A 20,684-nucleotide genomic window follows, 5' to 3' on the forward strand; every position below is an offset into this window, starting at 1 on the left:
AGATGAGGGGGGAACACCTGCTGCCCAGACTGTCCTGTGAGAGCCCTACCTCTTCTGTGACCTTACTGAGGTACAAGGGTTTTTCCTCAGGGTTCGAGGCAGCTGTGTCTGTGATGTTGGGCTATACAAATAAAATGGACTAGACTTAACATGACTTTGCCAAACTGCTGCCTGAATAACAGACGAGATTTGCCACACTGCTCACATGAGTGAGACCCACTGCTCTCAATAGAGCTCTTGCCTAACACTTGCAGACAATACAATTATACAGCTTATCTCTCTCACACATAAAAAAAAACACTTTTGTATCTGTTTCAAAATAAAAGCACTCTGCAGATATTCTATTATCTGAATTCATTCTTCTTTTTCCCCCCACACTGCTTATTGCATCTGAGTTGCATCTCAGACTCAGGGCAGAGTCTGTGTAGGTTCTTTCATCATTTTTTTTCTCTCTCACACACCGAGTTTGTGCAGCTACTCTTATTAGGACACTGCTTTGAACTCCATTAATTTCACTTAGTCAGGTCTTGAAATGCCTGGCTTGTTGGGGACATTTGATTGTATACAAGAGAAGAGTGTTTATTTACAGCTGCATGTAAATGCTGATATACACTCACCAACTCACCAGCCACTCTTTTATTTCCCTCATGTTGGGATTTGGCACTATACAATTAGGTCCCAAACTGGGGTGAGGACTCAGCGTATTATTTTTTCTTTTTCAAGAAAATTAATTGAATACTGGTCACATGGTCAATGGCAGTGAAAAATCACATGTTTTAGGTCATTTAAAGTTTAAAGTTGATGGAAGGAGGTCATGTACATGGACATATGTCACTTGCCTTACACTTCTCCTCAGATAACAACAAAAGCCCCAACAAGAGCAAGTGAACAAGACCAGGGCCTGGTTTGTGCTGTGTTTTGACATGCAAGGAAAGACTTGGGGAGAACATCTAATGCTGCTTATATTCTGTATTTAATTTGAAATGGAAGTTACAGTTTCTTCATGATCTATTAAGTAGTCAAAGCTATTTGTGAGTAACCCCTTTTTGGACAGTATTGACATAAATCTGTGGATTTGTTGTTTCCCTCAGAAACATAACTTGCTGAGCAGATTCTGTGGTCTGTTGAGGGTGAGGGCTGATGATTTGTCATTGCATTCCTAGCAGCGTTTTATTTCTTTCTCTTTATTTCTAAGACACCAAAGCAATTAGACAATGATCCTTGCTCGAACACCCTAACAAATAGTCTCTTAATCTTTTTTACAATTCTGTTTCTGGTTTTGGTTTTGACTTTTGAACCTGTGATTCCTTTGTCAGTGCTTTTCTTGACTTCTTCAGAAACATGACTTGTAGAGGCAAATGAAGTCTCAATAGTGTTGACATCCGAGTAAACGCTCCCCTGTGGTCCCCCTGAGGCCTCTTCTAAGATCACTGCAGGTGATGGTTCCTCATTGCTAGGTCTTGTGTCACTGCCAGGAGCACCTGCAGTAGTGGGGTCAGAATCTGTGCAATAGGTAACCACTTCACATAAGATTGCTATGGGTGATGTTTTCTCATCGCCTGGTCTTTTATTACTGTCGTCAGCAGTGCTGATAGCTGCATCAGTGAGTCCATCTTTTGTGTCTGATAAAGCTGTGTGTGAGGTTTCTTCATCAGTAGATCTGATATCACTGCCAGTACTAGTTCTGTCAGCTGCAGCAGTGGGTCCATCATTTGGACAAATGGGTATGGCTTTATCTGTGATAGCTGTGGGTGATTGTTTCTCATCGCTTGGTCTCCTGTCATTGTCAGCTGTTCTGTCAGCTGCAGTAACAGGTCCACTGTTTTTACAAATGGTCAAGACTTCATTTGAAATAGTTGTGGGTGATTGTTTATCATCGCTTTGTCTATTATCATTGTAAGCAGCAGTTCTGTCAGCTGCAGCAGTGGGTCCATCATTTGGACAAATGGAAGTATCTGTGGATGCTGTGGGTGATGGTTTCTCATCACGGGGTATGGTATCACTGCCAGCAGTAGTTATCGCCGCTTCCTCTGAGATCACTTTAGTTGATGGTTTCTCATTGGTGGGTCTCTCATCGCTGCCAGCAGCAGCTGGAGCACTGAGTCCAGCATTTAAATGAATGGTGATGTCTTCATCTAAAGTAGCTCTGAGTGATGGTTTGTCATTGCTGCTGGGCCTGTTCTCTCTTCCAGCAGCACCTGCAGCAGTGGGTCCAGTGTTTGCATCTAAGAGAGTCGTGCCTGCCGTGCCTGGTTTCTCATCACTGGATCTGATATCACTGCCGGTGCTAGTTCTATCAGCGACAGCAGTGGGTCTGTTGTTTGTACTAATGGTAATTGTTTCATCTAGAATAGCTGCGAGTACTGTGGGTAGTGGTTTCTCAATGCTTGGTCTGTTTTCACTGCCAGCAGTACTTTTGTCAGCTGCAGCAGTCGGTCCATTGTTTGTACTTGTGGTAGTAGCTTCATCTAAGTTAGCTGTGGTCATATTAGTTGATGGTGTCTCTTTGCTGAAAGCAGACGTTGCCTCATGAGCTGTAGAGTCACCATAACGATTAGTGAACGGAGCTCTCTTGAACAGCCATGAGACAAATTTGTGAATCGTCTTGACAAACCAGTTTTTGGGTTTGGCTTTTGAATCTGTGGTGCCTTCAAAGATGTTGTCTTCAAAAGGTGAAGGACTTTCAGATATGAGTGGAGTCCCGAGTGAAGTGTCATCCAAGCCACTCACAATTGTATGCCACTGTGGTCTGTAATTTCTGCCGGTAGCAGCTCTGTTGGCTGGAGCAGCGTCTAAGCCAGATGTCTGCGGTGGTTTCCCATTGCAAGCAGCAGCTTTTTGTTGATCAGGTGAGTCACTCGGAAAGCATTTTGTAGTGATAAAAGGATGTGACAGAGCTTCGCTGGGATTGATTCTTTTTCGCGGATCCACTTGCAGGATCTGTGTCAGGAAGCTTAGAAAGGCCTTCGAGTCTTCATACTCGGCATTACCTAGGCGAGTCATCACAATGTCTTTGAGACAACTAAATGGCCTTGATGACAGGTTATTCACTGGCCAATGAACAGAGACACTGCTATCATAATTCCATGACTCATTCCCTGTTGAACAGCTGCACTCTCTTTTCAGCTTCCAGGTGTCTTTTTCTGCTCTGGAAAAATACTTATGAGTATGCATTCCTTTATTCAGCAGGTGATCATCAGGTTGACCAAGCAACTGCACAATTTCTTCCACGGTCCCCAGTTGGCATGTTCCTGAAAACAAATTTGCATTGATGTACATGCTGACTATAACACAGCCAAGAGCCCACATGTCTACAGCCTCATTGAGAGGAAGGCCCAGGTAGACCTCAGGGGCCCGGTGCTCTGGGATATACAAGATATCACCAACACACAGTCCTTTAACATTACAAGCCAAGCCAAAATCAATCAGCTTCACCTTAAATGGATGTAGCTCATGATTGACTAACATTATGTTGTCTAACTTGATGTCCGTGTGTATCATTTCTATTTCCCTGAGAGTGTCCAACGCCACCAACATCTGTTGTGTGATAATCTGAATCTCAGACAAACGAAATGGCCTTTTACTTTTCTTAAACAAATCCAGCACAGACTTGTCTAGTTTTTCAAATTCCAAAAAAACTTTTCCATTGAGCCCAAAATGCCCATTAAACCGAACCAAGTTTGTCGTGTCTGGGTCGAACCCCCTGAGTTGTTCAAGGTTGTGTACTTCACCTTGACCAATCTCAGCTTGATTTATAACTTTAACAGCCACCAACTCATTAGTCCCTGATCTTCTGCACTCATACACAAATCCAAAAGCACCGTTCCCCAGGAGCTTCTTCACTAAATAACCGCGCGATTCCAAATTTGATACATCGTTATTTTTGGTTTTGTCAGGAGGAGGAACTGTCTGCATTTCCAACTGTCGACAGGTACTGACCAATGAAAGAAAGAAAACAATATGATCCTGAGTCTAGACTTCTGAATTGTTTTTTTCCTTCTTTGCTGTTTTGCAGCAGTTGGCATCTGTTATTTTGCATTGCTGCGTCCTTGTAGATTCTTCTTCTTTTTTTGGGATCTTTCTTCTGTCCTTTCCTGTTAGTTCGCAGTGATGTTTAACGGCAGTTGATTAGCAGGCGCGTCCATAATGTTGCATTACTGCCGCTTTCTGGATTCTTCCTTCTGAGGTTCTATTCTTCATTGTGGTACAACCTCAGATTATATCTGATGATGTCATCCTCAGTTTTCCTTTGATGGTTTTCATCCATTGGCCAGTGGCCATGAGTACTGTGAGGCAGGTGCACCAGGCAGTTGGTGTTGTGGGTGGGAAGATGCAGTTTGTTCTTGCTCTTCTTTTATTTTAACAGCAAAGGGAGTAAGCCAATAAACAGTAGACATACCTTTGTATGTCTGTAAAGTAGTGGGAAGAGTAATGTCTGCAGTAAATATGTCTTTCCATTCCATGTCCTCACCATTGGCTCAACAGCAATACCTTGTGTATTCTTCTGAGAAGTTCACACCAGTACCTCATTTTAGTTCTAACCTATCACTTCTCATCACCTGTTAAACAACTTGCCCAAAGCTGGGGTGTGTCATTTTCTCTTCAGCCCTCTCTAGTTGCTTTCTAGTTCTTTCTTAGATGACAAGAGAACTGCAGGTCACAACATCTGTCTAGCTATAGTTTAAAGGAGAGGAAGTACACTTGTTCTTGATCCTTAGTTACCACCATGGATGAGAGTAGTGTGTCTGTGCTGTGGTACAGGAGGTCCAAACCTCAGGGGAAGGTAAGGCAACGTGTTCGAGACCTCCGCACCTCTCCCTTGTGTTACAGTGACTTCATACCAATCAGACCAGTGTTGGACCTGAGTCACAACGAGAGTGCTCGGCTAGCAATGGACTGCCTGCTCAGCCAGGGATTAGAGGAATACCACCAGGTGTTAAGAGCAGAGGGAGAAGCAGACTTTCTGTCGGAGATGGAAAAGAAATACGTCCTGGAGAATGGAAGAGAGAGCAACACAGGTTGTACGTGATATGTTTTTTTTTACATTTTAATGAACAGCTTCTGTAGCCTTCTGTGTTTGAAATGGCGCTTCATGAAAAAGAGGTTTTCATTCCTCACACAGCTGATCCCGGTGTATCTGACGACGATGACTACAAACATTTAGAGAGTTGGTCAGCCGGTTCTCAGTCTGCCTCAATGTTCACTGCTGCAGTGTCCACAGGCGAGTCACCAGCCTGTAAGTCCGTGAGGCGAGGTAAGCTGTACAACATGTTCCGAAAGCCAAAAGGGTTTCCATAATTTCATTAACACATTATAACTGCAAACACAGTCTCTAGAATAAAATAATGAGTTGCAGGCACATGTGTGATTTCCACACAGGTCTGTAGATGCATGTTCACTGGCAGTAAGTAAGGAGCTGACCATAACCAAGTCAAACTCATCCAATCGTACAGGACAGCCCCGAAAGCATGAAAAAACCCTCTACAAACAAATTAAAAAACTGGACTAACAACTTCATCCAGAGCCTGCAGGGCTGTTGTTTCTTTACAGATTCAGTGTCGCATGTAACGCTGCAACTGATGATCATTTTATGATTCAAGTAATGATTCAATTTTAATGATTTCTTTGTTTTATGGAGCAAAGAAACCAGAAAATAGTCACATTTCAGAAGCTGAAATGATCAGAAAACTTGTTTTAATAATGAAAAAAAAAAAAATTGTTGATTAATTTAGTAATCAATTAATTGTTTCTTAAGAACTCTAGACGCAAGAGTTGTCACCTGTTATGTTCCCTTCAGACTGAAAAGTTTTCCAAAATGGTAAACACTCATTGTCTACTGCTTTATACTCCACATGATGGCCGCGGGAGCCAATCCTTTCTGACATAGGGCGAAAGGCGGTGCACACCCTAGACAAGTTGTCTATCGCAACGTTTACTCTCTCACACTCACACTTACAGTCAATTTAGAGCCAAAATAGTAAACTGACAAAATCAGTTCAGGTGTTGGGAGTTAAAAACGAAAGCCAGGTGCATTGGATGAAACAACATGCACTCTGTGTTCCTCAGTAGTTAGCTGTGGGTGACTGGACTTGCTTGAGCTGAGTTGAATACATTTGACCTCTCATCCAAGAGGGTTAGTGGGAAGAACCAGGTATTTAACCTCTGAGGCTGATGGCAGTCTAGAAAGTCATTACGTTGAACAATGCAAATCGTCCACCCCTCCCAGTTCAGGTTGTTTCACTTGAGACAAGGTGTGAAAGGGTCATTAGGTCATAAACCTATGTTTGTAGTTGTAACAATGCTGTAATGACCATACAGTATAATTATTCCTCTGTCACTTTATTGGAACACATCCAGAAAATACAGGAGATGATACATTTAAACTAACAATTTTTTCAGAAACAAAACAGTGACCTACCCTCAACCAAGTCAGCCTTCCTTCCAGGAATAGGTCCTCGCACCACCGTGTGAGCGCCTTAATATTTCACCTTTAGAGTTAAAACCCAATCATTTTGACTCTGTAATCTTCATTGGGGCGCACGCACTATACAATATCAACATATTTTTTGTTCTTGTTTGCTGCCATTTCTGTTTTTTCTTTTTTTCAGATGAGATATGTGCCAGTTCTGACCTGGGTGAGCCCAGAGTTGAGCTTTATTTCCAGTCTGATAACCGAGCAGCTGGAATGAAAGACCTGATCAGACAGTTCATCAGAAAGGCTAAAACGGTAGGCAAGTATGTGTCTCTGTGTGTGTGAGTAATGCGCTGAAAGTTTTAGTTTTAGTCATCTTTCTCTCTCTCTCTCTCTCTCTCGCTGTACAGACCCTGGCCATAGTAGTGGACAGCTTCACGGACATTGAGCTGCTCTGTGATCTCCTGGAGGCCAGCAGGAAGAGGAATGTGTCAGTCCACCTTCTGCTCGACCATCTCAACCTCAACATGTTTGTCACTATGTGGCAGGATCTCAAACTCAACAGCAAAAAATTCCCTGTGAGTCTCGTTTCTCTCTCTTGCAGGTCTTGCATTTCCATGGACTGTATTTGGGCAGAGAAAAATAAAACAGGGTGTTTGAGAAAATCAAATTAACATCACGGCATCTCAGCTGATTACATTGTGCAGTATATGTAGGACAGGATTTAGTTTTTGCTTCCACAAGTGTATGATTGACTTTCTTGTGCCACCTCCAGAAACTGTCTGTGCGCAGCGTTGATGGACAGACGTACTGCGCCAAGACGGGCATGAAGCTGACTGGTCAGATTGCTGAGAGTTTTATCATCACTGATTGGGCTGAGGTGCTGACCGGTTCATACAGGTACACACACAAACTTACTACCTTATTTAGTATTAATTATGTTTTCTTGCTCAACAGTTAATTGTCTTGTCTGTGTGTTAGGGCTGGGCGATATCTCAATATTTTAATATATATCGGTATATTTCTAAATGAGATATAACACGGGACAATCTTAAATCCCCCCCTCTCTTGGTGTGTTCCCCCCTCCTCGGCACAACTAGCTGGTTCATAGTTCACACACTATAGAGTTATGACTTACAGTATTTTCCATTACTGTCAGTCACTTTTGGACATATGGAAGCCCGAAGTTGTCAATATTGACAATAAAATATAAGACATTATTTAATTATCATATCAACAAGCTGTGTTAAATATCTGTGAAATAATTAAGAAAATTGTTCAAACCCAATTAAGCATTAATTTTCACAGATACAATTTTTATTTTATTAGTCATGTTTGTTCTAATATTATTATGTCTGTTTTTATTTCTAATTGTAACAGTATGGTATTTTTTGAATTAATTACTGTATATTATTGTCATGCAGGAAAGAGACTTGTTTTATTTTTTTCAAGGAGCATTTTTATTTCAGTGACCTCTGACATTTGGCATGTGGCTTCACACGTGTGCTGTCTCCTCAGTTTCTCCTGGCTGTCATGGCAGGTCCATCGGAGTCTTGCCGTTCTCATAAATGGCAGCGCTGTCACACCTTTCCTTCAGGAGTTCCACAGACTCTACTTCAGCTCCAAACCTGTGCCCTGCTTTGTCACACTTATCACTGTGCCTCGCACGCTCTCACTCTACATCCAATCACATGTGACCCAGAATGGCAATGCTGGCATAAGCGAGTTGAAATCCTGCCGAGCCAAAACGATGGACCTCTTGTCTTGTACTGGAGATGCTGAAGAGACCCAGACCACAGCAAAAACAGCATTTTCATTCAATCTAAAGAACGTGGAACTGGAACACAGCAAAAGTGATAACCACGTGGCAGCTACACAGACAAAACCTCCGACTCCATGTCTAAAACCCTTGCTTCAACAGCGGTGTGCTTCCGTGGCATCGCCAAAGCAGATAGTGACCAGTGTCTCTGCACAGCAGGACGCAAATACACACGTGGAAAAGAATCGAAACCAGATCCAGAATCACTCAAAAACTCGCGTCTCACACAATCAGCTTCAGCCTGCCATCTTCAACATCACCACCACCACAACTGGAAGAAATGCAACGGGTCATGAGTCAAATTGTGGACACGCTGCAAATGTCAAACAACCGCAAAAAAACGTCTCTTATCAGTCAACTTCGAAGAATCTCAATTGTGACACTCTTGGTATTGAAAGACTTTTCATTTGCCATAGGAATAGAGACCGACTGAAGTTGCCAGGGATGACTGCATATCTCAGTGCAGTAAGAAGACAACGGAACCACTCACTTAACCTCAGATTGAAAAAGGAAATTCAATCTGATGATAATTCCAAGATACTGTCTCCTCCTGCATCCCAGCAGAAACCAGCAAAGTCAGGTCGTCAATTCCCTTTGACATATTCATTGACAGGACACACATCTGGGCTCCAAACCAAAGTCTCCTCGCTGGAAATCTGGCCTCCACCACGGCTTAACTGGCTCCTCCAGAGACACACTGCAAGACCCAGGCCAGTGGCTCGATCCCATTCCTTTGACACCAGGAACGGGACGGGTGGACAACCAGGCTGCAGGCCAGCACTCGGTTACATAACTACATCACTGAGAAGAAGCAAGAGCTGGACTGAGAAACACTCAGCAGGATTCAAAGGACAGGACTAAATCCAGACATGATCAAGAACTGACAGAAATTAACACATGTGGTCATTTTAAAGGCCCAGTGTGTAAGAAATCGTGACATCCAAAGGTGAGAGTGGAAATTGTAAAAAGTGGAGGAGTCTTCTGCTCCCCTTTTTCCAATGTGGAAACACCCTTTCCTAAAGTACATATAAAAGGTTTATTCTAAGGCAACAAAAACCTAATTATATTTTATTTTCGAGTGATTATACACTTCTATCTTCTTTCTATACATACTTATGTGTAGTTTATTCAATTTCTGCAAATAAATGAGCTAGATTGTCACTCTCTGACATCAGGTCAAAACTTTAATTGGTGTGTTAGGATTTTTAGTGTCCATAAAAATGTCAGTTTTGTACCATTATCAAATGGTTAAAATAGTTCAGCTGCAAACAAAACAAATGTAGCATTTATACATTTAATGAGCATGTTCACGCATCAGTGACATTTCAAAAATATATATAAAATCTCTCAATATTTGTTCCCCATTTAAAACCAGGTTATACTTTACACAGCATGAAGTGGATGAAACGTCATTGCACATGTGGGCTGTTTGGTACATAAGAATCTCCATGTGAAATTCAAGTCATAAGGAATTCTGTAACATTTTAAGTGTCATTTTTTTTTACATTTAACTGTCGAGATGTTGTGTTCAGACTTAAAACAATCAAAGATCTTGACTTCACTTCATTTAGATTGGATCCATACAGTAGCTGAGACTTTCTTCAACCTCCTGTCTGACACCTTCAGTATCAGGAGGACATTGTTGTGTCAGTCTTTCTGAGCTCCATCTGCCTCTAACGTGACGGTCAGCAAGATCTTACTCCACCAGCGTTCTCTGAAGCTCTGCACACACACAGTGGACAGACTCTCCCCATCCTGGAAGTCCTCCCTCATCTTCTCTGCGGTCAGGTCCTCGGACATCACCTGGTCCACAAAAGACAAGGAGACTTAACTGTGTGGAAAATATCCACTGCCCAACCTCATCTCCTCACCAAGAATGACATCAAACCCAATATCGTAATGACGTAAAACCCATAATCAGAAGTGAGTGCTGACCTCAGTGAGAGTCTGAAGTGTTGACTCTTTTGGATTTAGCCGCTGTAGCGCCACATCTATTGTCTGTAGAGCGTTTTCACTGCGCTGCAACACAAAGGAGAACTGCTGCTGCTGAAGGATTCTCAACAGGAGTCTGAGGGAGACGGAGAAACAAGGATTTAATTGAGTTTGACAAGTTAAATACTATGTTGACTTTCTAAGGAGGCAGACATGTATATCCTTTCAAAAGCGTGTCCATGCTGTGCTGCCAGTGCAACACCCAGTATTTAACATTTGACCTCAGCTTGACCTTGTTATAACTCTATGACAATGATTCTAGTTCTGGAAAATGACTATTTGATTGTTTGTGTAAAAAACCCCAATATATATCAGTGCAACAACATTATATCGACATATTAAAAAATTTATCGCAGTATGAATTAGTATTATTCATTATTGCCCAGGCCTAGTGCGACCCAGTGGCCTCTGTAACAATATGTACCTCGTCCTGATGAAACTAGCGCAAGCTTTGAGTCGCAGTCTGTCCTCCTGCAGCCCTGCTGTCTCCTCCTGTTGCTCCTCAGTCTCTCCATCATTCTGCTCTTCTGATAAAGGTAGATACAGCAAATCACAATTATTCACCATAACGAGATTACCCTAACAGATATGATTGATCGATTAAGAAAACAAAGCCCACCTTACCTGTGGTGCTGGTGGTTGTTGTGTTCTCCAGCAGCCGTAAACACATATGGCCCAGGCTGAACCAGTGCCAGGGGTTGAAAGGCAGCAGACTGCACAGCTGCTGGAGAGACCACATCTGTGATCGGACGGCTCCAAAATGTTGGTGGATGCTGACCTTAAATTTAAGTTTTTATGTTGATTGCCCGTTCGTAGAATTATAATGAATGAACAATGTGTACATTGTGAATAATGCTGACCTTGAGCAGGAGGAGGCTGGTCAGGTGACTGGTGTTGGAGGTTTCCTTGCTCTGGAGAGAGATGATGTATAAATTACCACTAAGGTTTGTCTGTTTTTTTTTTTTTTTACACTGGAACACACTTGGCTCCTATAGTTTGGTTCCCATCAAAGACAAAATGATCACATTTAAATCCATCAAAGGTATAAATACACTATGTGGTATATCTGTCTATTAAAGTGTTACAGCTGTTTGACAGTTTGACTGTTTTGCCAATACTGGAGTTTTCTAGGATACAAAAGTATCAACAAGAAACATGAATTAAAATCTACACGGTCAACTAAAAAGACTGACGGGGAAATGTAGGACTGGCACATAACAAGTGGTGAATAAAATACAGAAGAAAACAAACTAGCTCTCTGGAAGGATAAAACAAATCATCTGTGTAGCTACTACTTCCTCTACTTAATACATAATGCACTGTTTAATGAACAGCCTAGCCTCACCATTCTATTATTCACTTCATACAAAACAGTGTGTGGAATAATGAGACATTGGTTTTTAAAATACAGCAGATTAAAACAAACACAGATTAGAAACAAACCAACTCTTAAGTTGTGCTAATACTAAAGTTACTTGACCACAATAAGAACAAACAAAAATATTCATATGATGACCAAACGTGATTTTCTTTTTTAAACCAGGCGATATGACTTAATATTTTTTTCAAAATCGAAACACTGCAATTAGCATATGTCAAAGGCTTCAATTTATGTGTTCCATTGTTGATTATTCTGTGTTCTATGCAAAACAATACCGTATATAAATGGTGGAAATAATTCATATCTTTAGATTTTCGTCTTTGCGTGAGACTGTAGAGAAGGTACAGTTCTACAGTGTAGAGTTCCTACTTCATTGCTTTCCAAAACTTTGAAAATTTAATTGAACCTTGCAGAAAGGAATTAAATAGTTTCTCCAAATGGTTCAGCTTTATCATATGGATAGTATGACTTGTTGACCTGTGTGTGACACTGTTCTACATAGAAACCCATAAACAAAAACAACAAAAAAAACAACTCACAAGTGATTCAACAAAGTCCAGCGCCTGGTCTCTCTGTCCCAGTTTGGTGCAGCATCGGGCCATTCCCTCCAGTACATCTCTTCTGATGGTGAGGTTGTTGTCAGGGACCCACTCCAGGCAGCAGCTGTACGCTTCTAAGGCTTCCTATACCCAAAAAATCCACAACAACAGAAACATTGTACATTAAAGTGACAAGTTAACAAGTGGCAGCAATAACAAGCTCAGTCAAGATTACTAAGCTCAAGTCTTGAGCAGTTTCCATTGACACAATTAATCACTGAAAAATTAAGATACTATTTGACTATTGACAAATGCATAAGTCAATTTCTTCAGTTGAAAGAGTGAATCCTCTTTCAACTGAAAGGTGGAGGTGCTGCTTCCCGGCTGCACTAGTCTACATGCCAAAATGTCCCTGGGCAAGACACTTAATCCTAACGGCTGTACTGACAGTGTGTGTATGGGTATGAATGTGAGGTAAATGGCAAAAAGCAGTGAAGAGCAGCTTTGAGTGGTCTAGAAAAACACTATATAAATACTGACCATTTACCATTCAGGAAGTCAAAATGTGACAAAACATCATCCTCTTCATATGACTACATATACGTACTTTGTCTAAAGTACTGGAGATTCACATGATCTGAATTCAGAGATGGTTGAATGAGTGTTTAGTTACCTGATAGTTTCCCTGTCTCACAGCAAGGTCACCTCTGAATTTATAAACTTTCTGCTTCTCCAGGGAATCATCTGTATTGAGCGCAGCACTGTCACAAAACCACTGTGGAGGGGGAAAAAAAGGAAAAAATAATACTTTAACTCTTTATAGTCAACAATTTTGGTAATCTTTGTTCCACATAACAAAGGAACAATTCAAACTGTAAGAATTACATTTGAGAACATCATCATTTCAAGGTTTAGGGAACACTGATCAACATTTTATGGAACAAACAACTAATCAATTAATTAATAAAATAATCAATAGCTAATTGTATCATGAAAATAATTGTTACATAAGTCTTAATAATACTTGAGCAATGTCTTTTCCATTTTTCAGAACATGTCATTTAATGATATACAACATATTACAAGTTAATAAAAGTTAGCAATCATGTAGTAGGTCTTAACAGTTCGTCAATATACAGAGCATCCGGAAAGTATTCACAGCGCTTCACTTTTTCCACATTTTGTTAAGTTACAGCCTTATTACAAAATGGATTAAGTTAATTTTATTCCCCAACATTCTACACACAACACTCCATAAAGACAATGTGAAAAACGTTTTTTGTTTTTGTTTACATTTTTGCTAATTTATTAAAAATAAACTGAGAAATCACATGTACATAAGTATTCACAGCCTTTGCCATGAAGCTCAAAATTGAGCTCAGGTGCATTCTGTTTCCACTGATCATCCTTGAGATGTTTCTGCAGCTTCATTGGAGTCCATCTGTGGTAAATTCAGTTGATTGGACATAATTTGGAAAGGCACACACCTGTCTATATAAGGTCCCACAGTTGACAGTGCCTGTCAGAGCACAAACCACGCATGAAGTCAAAGGAATTGTCTAGACTGCCGAGACAGGATTGTCTTGGGGAAGGTTAGAGAAAAATTCTCTGGTCTGATGGACAAAGATCAAACTCTTAGGTGTGATTTCCAGGTGTCACATTTGGAGGAAACAGGCACCGCTCATCACCACGCCAATACCATCCCTACAGTGAAGCATGGTGGTGGCTGCATCATGCATCCTGGATGAAAACTTGCTCCAGCGCGCTCTTGACCTCAGACTGGGGCAACGATTCATCTTTCAGCAGGATGACGACTCTAAGCACACAGCCACGATACCAAAAGGAGCCAGAGCCCAGACTTGAATCCGATTGATCATCTTTGGAGAGATCTGAAAATGGCTGTGCACCGACACTTCTCATCCAACCTGATGGAGCTTGACAGATGGTGCAAAGAGGAATGGGCAAAACTGCCCAAAGACAGGTGTGCCAAGCTTGTGGCATCATATTCAAGATGACTTGAGGCTGTAATTGCTGCCAAAGGTGCATCAACAAAGTATTGAGCAAAAGCTGTGAATACTTATGTACATGTGATTTCAGTTTTTTTTGTTTTGTTTTTTTTTAAATAAATTTGCAAAAATGTCAAAACTTTTTTCACGTTGTCATTATGGGGTGTTGTGTGTAGAATTTGAGGAGAAAATTAATTTAATTAATTTAGGAATAAGGCTGTAAAATAACAATGTGGATAAAGTGAAGCGCTCTGAATACTTTCCGGATGCACTGTATGATCAAAATCGCAAATATGTCAAATTACCATTTTAGATTAACCGTTGTCCCGACATATACGCATATCCTCCAAAAAACACAAATGTTTCTGACAGATCTGCACAAATATCGCAGTAATAACTTTAAATATGTTATTCAAATTAAAATGTAAAAATGACCATTCCCTGCCATTTTGCAATTTGAGTCAATATAATCGTAATTAGATAAAATCATTCAAATCCTATCAGGTGGCTACAAGATGTTTATTTAAAATACTCACTAACCAAAATATTTAACTAAAACACAAACGTCACATTGCGTTGATTTACTTGGTCGGAATATTTCCTACAACTGAATTATATATGTAGACAGATAACTGTGGCTATGCTAACATTAGCCGGACTCACCTGTGGTTCGCACAGTTTGGCGTCGTATGAAGACAAAGACTCACAAACTCGTTCCTTCGCCTCCAGAAACACCGAGTCGTCAAACGCGCTTCCGAGTATCTCCATATGATAGAGACAAATACAACTAATACACTAACTTTAATGGTAAATTAATGAATTGTTTACACGCCCTCGTGATTGTCTCTACTGGTGAATGTACACGGCTAACACAACGTGTGCTGACTGTGGTTCCGGGCAGAAAGGTTCCGACGGGCTGATATCTGATATCTACACAGTTATAAAATATATATAAGCTTAAATTTAAACTACATTAAACTAGGAAATGTTAACAGTGTTTCTTGGGTCAGGGTACCAAAGTATAATCCGCATTTCTGAGAAAACCAAAATACGAAAATACGGAAACAGTGCTCCATTTTCCTTTTTCGTATTGAACCAAATACGGAAAAACGGATTTTGCTCTCAGCATCAAAAAACGAAAAACCCAAAACCAAGTAACAGCCCAAATGTTTAATTTTTTGCTTCTCATTTATTAATATGACGGCGGACAGACCGGAAGCTGAAGTAGCATGTAACTACCTCAAAATAAAAGTAGCGTGCTAACTTATCATCATGCATAGTAAAGTAAAAATAATAATAATAATAATAAAAAACGTATTATCATACACTATTATAGGCTACCGTTCTCTTTCTACAGCCATGTATGGTTCACATTTATTTTAGTTAAGTGAAACTATAACAGCTGGTTGGTTTGGGAGAACGTGATAACATAATTATTATTATTTTAGCTGAGTGTGTGAATGCACATTTTGGAAAACGTTTACCCGAATTACATTGCCAGCCTAAATAAAGAGCATCTGTAAAGTCCTCAACAGAGGTCGCCATCACGCACAGTCAAGACAGACACGGCTTCAAATCACAGTAATAGTGTTAATAATCATTGAAAATGAGAACTTGTGAAGTTATGACTTCACTGCTGATGTTTAGCCACAGGGTGGCGCAGTTGTTACATGAAGAGTAGACCTGAGCAGCAATCGCGAGCTGCTTATTTCAGCCAAGAGGAGCAGGTTGTTTTAATGGAGAGCAGCGAAACGCAGTGAATTTAAGTTGAGACTTTATTTGGAGTGAAAACACAACTGAGAGCAGCCCAGTGTGTGTGCGTGTGTATGTGTCAGTCCAGCAGGTGGCAGCATTTCCTACAGGTGGTGGGTTTTTCCTCCCCTCTGAGTCGATCTATTTGGAATGTTCCACTTCCTTTGTCGGAAGGCGGAGAAACGGGAGGTCGAGGAGCAGCAACAAACGTGGTAACTGTTGCTTAAAAATGACCCACACATTTCTTAGATTCTCTGTTGACGCTCTGTTCACACCTGCTGTTCACATCCGACCACAGGTGTTCAGATTACACCTGCTAATGCTAACGTGACGTCACTGCTCCACAGCAAACACACGATCAAATATGCCCTTTCCTAATATAGTATGTCATCAGAAACGTTCAAATATAAATTCTCCACGTGTCCTCAAAGAACTGTCCCAAACCTCAGACAATGTCCTCAACAAAAAATGTCAATAGATCATTAAAACTGTTCAGAATGACTATCTAGTCTGGCCAGTAGCAAGTTAGCTGCTGCTAATGTGACGTCACTGCTCCGCAGCAAACGTGTGTGTTTTCAACGCATCTGTTGTCAAAAAACTGACTTAGTGTCAAATATATAATTATATAGTATGATGTCAACAACTGCCTTCGTACTGTCAAAAGGTGTCCTAGTACAGTATGTCGTAAAAAAACCTGTATATTATTTAGTAAACTATCCAATTATAAACTGTCAAAAATGTCACTATACCATTAAAACGGTTAAGAATGAGTATCTAGTCTGGCCAGTAGGGGCCAGTTTAAGTATTAAAAAAACTGTTGAGGAGCAGTGGTTTAGTAGAATTTCAAAATAAAAGTGTCCATGTTGATATGGACCAATATATAGTTGACATTATATTACATTTACATTTTCATGTATTTTCCTCACATTTCTTCACTCATTTACTGCAGTGAGCTCATTTGAACACTTTAAAGTGGACACTGCTTTTTGTCATCATGTCCTCTGACTGAACATCTGCAAACAACTGCAGTTAAGGCACAATTCATATATTTTCAAGCATGGTTGAATGAGGTCATTATCATCAGGATTTAGGGCAATAAGAAAAAAAGAAAACAAGCCATGACTTTACAGTGAAGAGTAAAAAGAGGCTTTCCTCAGAATCCTCTGTTAAATATTGAGAGTTTACAGATGTTTACAGGGTTTTAAAAGTCTTTGCAACTGATCTACAGCTTTGTTTGGACCAGGACCCAGGAGCCAGGACCCAGGAGCCAGGACCAGGAGGAGCTGGAGGAGGCAGAGGAGCAGCGGGGACAGGTGTGTGGTAACTGCTGCTTAAAAATGATCCGCACATTTCTTAGATGTTCTGTTGACGCTCTGTTCACACCTGCTGTTAACATCCGACCTGAGGGATCCGATCACAGGTGTTCAGACTACACCTGCTAATGCTAACGCTAATGTGACATCACTGCTCCACATGTAAACACACACACCTTTCATTTCATTTCTCTTCACATACAAATGATGTTGTTTTCCGATTGTTACAGAAAGACAAATAATCCAGGAAATGTTAATGTTATGATTTTCTCCATTAAACGAGTATTTGTTTGGGCCAGAAAATGTTTGAAAAATGTTGATCAGTGTTTCTCAAACCTGGAAATTATGATTCTCAAATGTCTTTCTTTCATACACAAACCAAAAAATATTCAGTTTTAATTATTTCTTTGTTATAATAATAATAATAAGCCCATATATCAGAGTGCAGTCATTACTGCACACTAATGACTGCGAAAGCGATGCACTTATCTGCCCATAACAATATCTGCCCATAACGATAATATCGTGCATCCCGACACATTTCCATGTCAGGTGTAAACAAACAACAACGTATTGTTTTTTAAAGATTTAAATCAAGCTTTCTGATTTTACAGCTTCTTAAATGGCAACATTTTCTGTTTCTTTGCTACATAAAAACAAATAAATCATTCAGACTCAATCATTTTTGCTTTGTGGACAAAAACGTTTGACAACATCATCATTTTCACCTTTAAAAAACACTCATCAACATTTTTAGCACATTTTATGGACCAAACCATCACTCCTGTGATTTCATCACCTCACACGGACGTTAACAGCACTTGTCAACAGAGCCTCTGTTTAATGTGTTCACATCATTTTTACATTGTTAACAGGTGAAAACTGTGGACGAGTCAAAGTGGCAACATTCAATTAATAAATACACCATTAAATAATGACAAAATGTGTCTCACATTCATTCACATTGGAATTAAATACATACACGTCTTATTAAATGTGTCATTCATTAAATACCAAATTCATTTAATGTAAAAAAAAACCCATATAGAATTACTTAAATACTATTTAATGAATTATTTCATGATTAAATAGTGAAGAAATTCTATATGTTTTTTACATCAAATGAATTTGGTATTTTAATGAATGAACGTCACATTTAATAATGAGACATTTATGTATTTAATTCCAATGTGAATGAATGAATGTGAGACACATTTGAGTCATTATTTATTATTTAATGGTGTATTTATTGATTGAATGTTGCCACTTTGACTCGTCCACAGTTTTCACTTGTTGACAATGTAAAAATGATGTGAACACATTAATCACACAGAAGTCTAATTCATGTGCTCATCATTTTTAAGCAGCAGTTACTGGACACCTGGACCCAACTGTGTGGTCAACAGTCCAGGGAGTGAACCCTTATCAATTTTTTTTGTCTTTTTATGGCTTTTTTTTGGCCAAAAAATGTCAAATAAAATGATATAACCCCCTGCTGTCAGCTCTGTTGGGGGCCGGGGGAGCACAGCCCAGCCCCAACCCCCCACCACTACAATCGCAGTGAGGGCGCGCGTAGTTTGGCCCCGGCGCCGGGGCCAGGTATTCGCAGCGTGCTGGATTTGAACCAGCCACGGCCGAACTGGCACAACCTTGCGGTTGCGAACAAGTCCACCACGCCACGAACCCTTCTGATAATTGGGAGAAGCTCTTGGTGGTTTTCAGTCTTCACTTTGGCTGTGGAACCTTAAACCTTCAAGTATAAAGGAATTGAACCGTCAACGTCAGGACTGACTTGAACCGTCAACGTCAGGACTGAAAGTCAGCGCTCTAACCTGCTGACCTAACTGTCCACACTCTTCCTCGGGTTTTCTTGGTGGTTTTCAGTCTTCACTTTGGCTGTGGAACCTTAAACGTTCAAGTATAAAGGAATTGAACCGTCAACGTCAGGACTGAAAGGCAGTTCTCTAACCAGCTGAGCTAACTGGCCACACTCTTCTTCAGGTTTTCTCAGACCAATTCACTCTCTGTGTTGAATATTGTGCGTAAAAAAGTTGCTTCGTCCAAGATTGGAACCCTTGACCTCAGGGACTCTAGTCTTTGACTAAACCATGTGAGCTATTTCTCCCATCACGTAGAATCTCTTCAACGTTAGACGTCTTTCAATAACAAATGACCCTAAAACGCCAGAAAATGTCACACTGCTGAAGTATTTAAGAATGTCTGTGTGGGATGCTGGGCTACACGGCTGGTGTAGTGGTTAGTGCTCTTGCCTTTGCAACAAGTAGACCTGGGTTCGAGACCCAATTGGAACAAGGATCTTTCTCTGTGGAGTTTTTCATCTTCTCCCCATGTGTGCGTCGCTGGGTTCTCTGGCTTCCTCCCACAGTCCATCAATCATCTACCGATTTGTCCTCCACCGGAGGGTCGCGGGAGGTGCTGTGCCAAGCTCAGCTGTCATAGGGTGATAGGCGGAGTACACCTTGGACGTCATAGCATAGTGCTCCTCCAAAAATCACCCTAAAAGTCATAGTATAGGTATGTCACCAAAATCAGTCAAAAGTCATAGTATTGTATGTCGCCCAAAATCAGTCAAAAAAGTCATAGTATAGTATGTCGTCCAAAATCTGTCAAAAAAGTCATAGTATAGTATGTGATCCAAAATCACCCAAGAATGTCATAGTATAGTATGTCGTCCAAAATCACCCAAGAATGTCATAGTATAGTATGTCATCCAAAATCAGTCAGAAATGTCTTGGTATAGTATGTCGTCCAAAATCAGTCAAAAAAGGCATAGTATGGTGTGTCATCCAAAATGACACAAATATAAGGGAGACAGCTGTTCCGGCCAGGATTTGAACCCAGATCTATTTTCTTAAAGGGCTTCTAAACTTGGGGCCTAACCACTACACCAAACTTGGGAGGCTGACACATGGCATGTAGTCCCAAAGGACCCAAAACGTCATAGTATAGTATGTCATCCAAAATCATTCAAAAATGTCATAGTATAGTATGTCGTCCAAAATCACCCTAAAAAGTCATAGTATAGTATGTCGTCCAAAATCAGTCAAAAAAGTCATAGTATAGTATTTCATCCAAAATCAATCAAAAGAGTCATAGTATAGTATGTCGTCAAAATCAGTCAAAAAATATAATTATAGTATGTATGTCGTCCAAAATCTGTCAAAAAAGTCATAGTATAGTATGTCGTCCAAAATCTGTCAAAAAAGTCATGGTATAGTAAGTCTTCCAAAATCTGTCAAAAAAGTCATAGTATAGTAAGTCGTCCAAAATCTTTCAAAAATGTCATAGTATAGTATGTCGTCCAAAATGAGTCAAAAAAGTCATAGTATAGTATGTCGTCCAAAATCTGTCAAAAAAGTCATAGTATAGTATGTCGTCCAAAATTAGTCAAAAAAGTCATAGTATAGTATGTTGTCCAAAATCAGTCAAAAATGACATAGTATAGTATG

At 40.3% G+C, this 20,684-nt stretch overlaps 2 protein-coding genes across 2 annotated transcripts; one reads left to right on the top strand and one right to left on the bottom strand.

Annotated features, from left to right (window-relative positions):
• The first annotated feature begins 1 nt into the window (after nt 1).
• Nucleotides 2-9,359, top strand: LOC122774473. Its single transcript, XM_044033805.1, has 6 exons — nt 2-5,021; nt 5,123-5,254; nt 6,609-6,727; nt 6,823-6,990; nt 7,188-7,312; nt 7,931-9,359. Exons 1-6 carry the CDS (start codon nt 4,727-4,729, stop codon nt 9,090-9,092), a joined length of 2,001 nt encoding a protein of 666 aa, XP_043889740.1. The 5' UTR covers nt 2-4,726; the 3' UTR covers nt 9,093-9,359.
• A 152-nt stretch (nt 9,360-9,511) lies between these two features.
• LOC122774476 (uncharacterized protein C8orf76-like) lies at nt 9,512-15,041 on the bottom strand. The gene is made up of 8 exons (XM_044033808.1): nt 14,813-15,041; nt 12,817-12,918; nt 12,144-12,287; nt 11,084-11,134; nt 10,848-11,001; nt 10,648-10,750; nt 10,167-10,299; nt 9,512-10,034 (listed from the first exon to the last, which is right to left on the bottom strand). The coding sequence occupies exons 1-8, from the start codon at nt 14,915-14,917 to the stop codon at nt 9,879-9,881; spliced, it is 948 nt and encodes a 315-aa protein (XP_043889743.1). The 5' UTR covers nt 14,918-15,041; the 3' UTR covers nt 9,512-9,878.
• Between the last annotated feature and the right edge of the window lie 5,643 nt (nt 15,042-20,684).

This window comes from Solea senegalensis, linkage group LG9 (genome assembly GCF_019176455.1).
Source record: "Solea senegalensis isolate Sse05_10M linkage group LG9, IFAPA_SoseM_1, whole genome shotgun sequence".
Lineage (NCBI taxonomy): Eukaryota > Metazoa > Chordata > Actinopteri > Pleuronectiformes > Soleidae > Solea > Solea senegalensis.

What these genes read in the sequence shown, in the direction of transcription:
- LOC122774476 (XM_044033808.1), bottom strand. Translation starts at nt 14,917, where the DNA reads ATGGAGATACTCGGAAGCGCGTTTGACGACTCGGTGTTTCTGGAGGCG. An exon ending in CCAAACTGTGCGAACCACAG is followed by an intron (nt 12,919 to 14,812) that starts GTGAGTCCGGCT and finishes CCCCCTCCACAG; the next exon opens with TGGTTTTGTGACAGTGCTGC. An exon ending in TGAGACAGGGAAACTATCAG is followed by an intron (nt 12,288 to 12,816) that starts GTAACTAAACAC and finishes TTTTGGGTATAG; the next exon opens with GAAGCCTTAGAAGCGTACAG.
- LOC122774473 (XM_044033805.1), top strand. Translation starts at nt 4,727, where the DNA reads ATGGATGAGAGTAGTGTGTCTGTGCTGTGGTACAGGAGGTCCAAACCT. An exon ending in TCATCAGAAAGGCTAAAACG is followed by an intron (nt 6,728 to 6,822) that starts GTAGGCAAGTAT and finishes CTCGCTGTACAG; the next exon opens with ACCCTGGCCATAGTAGTGGA. An exon ending in GTGCTGACCGGTTCATACAG is followed by an intron (nt 7,313 to 7,930) that starts GTACACACACAA and finishes CTGTCTCCTCAG; the next exon opens with TTTCTCCTGGCTGTCATGGC.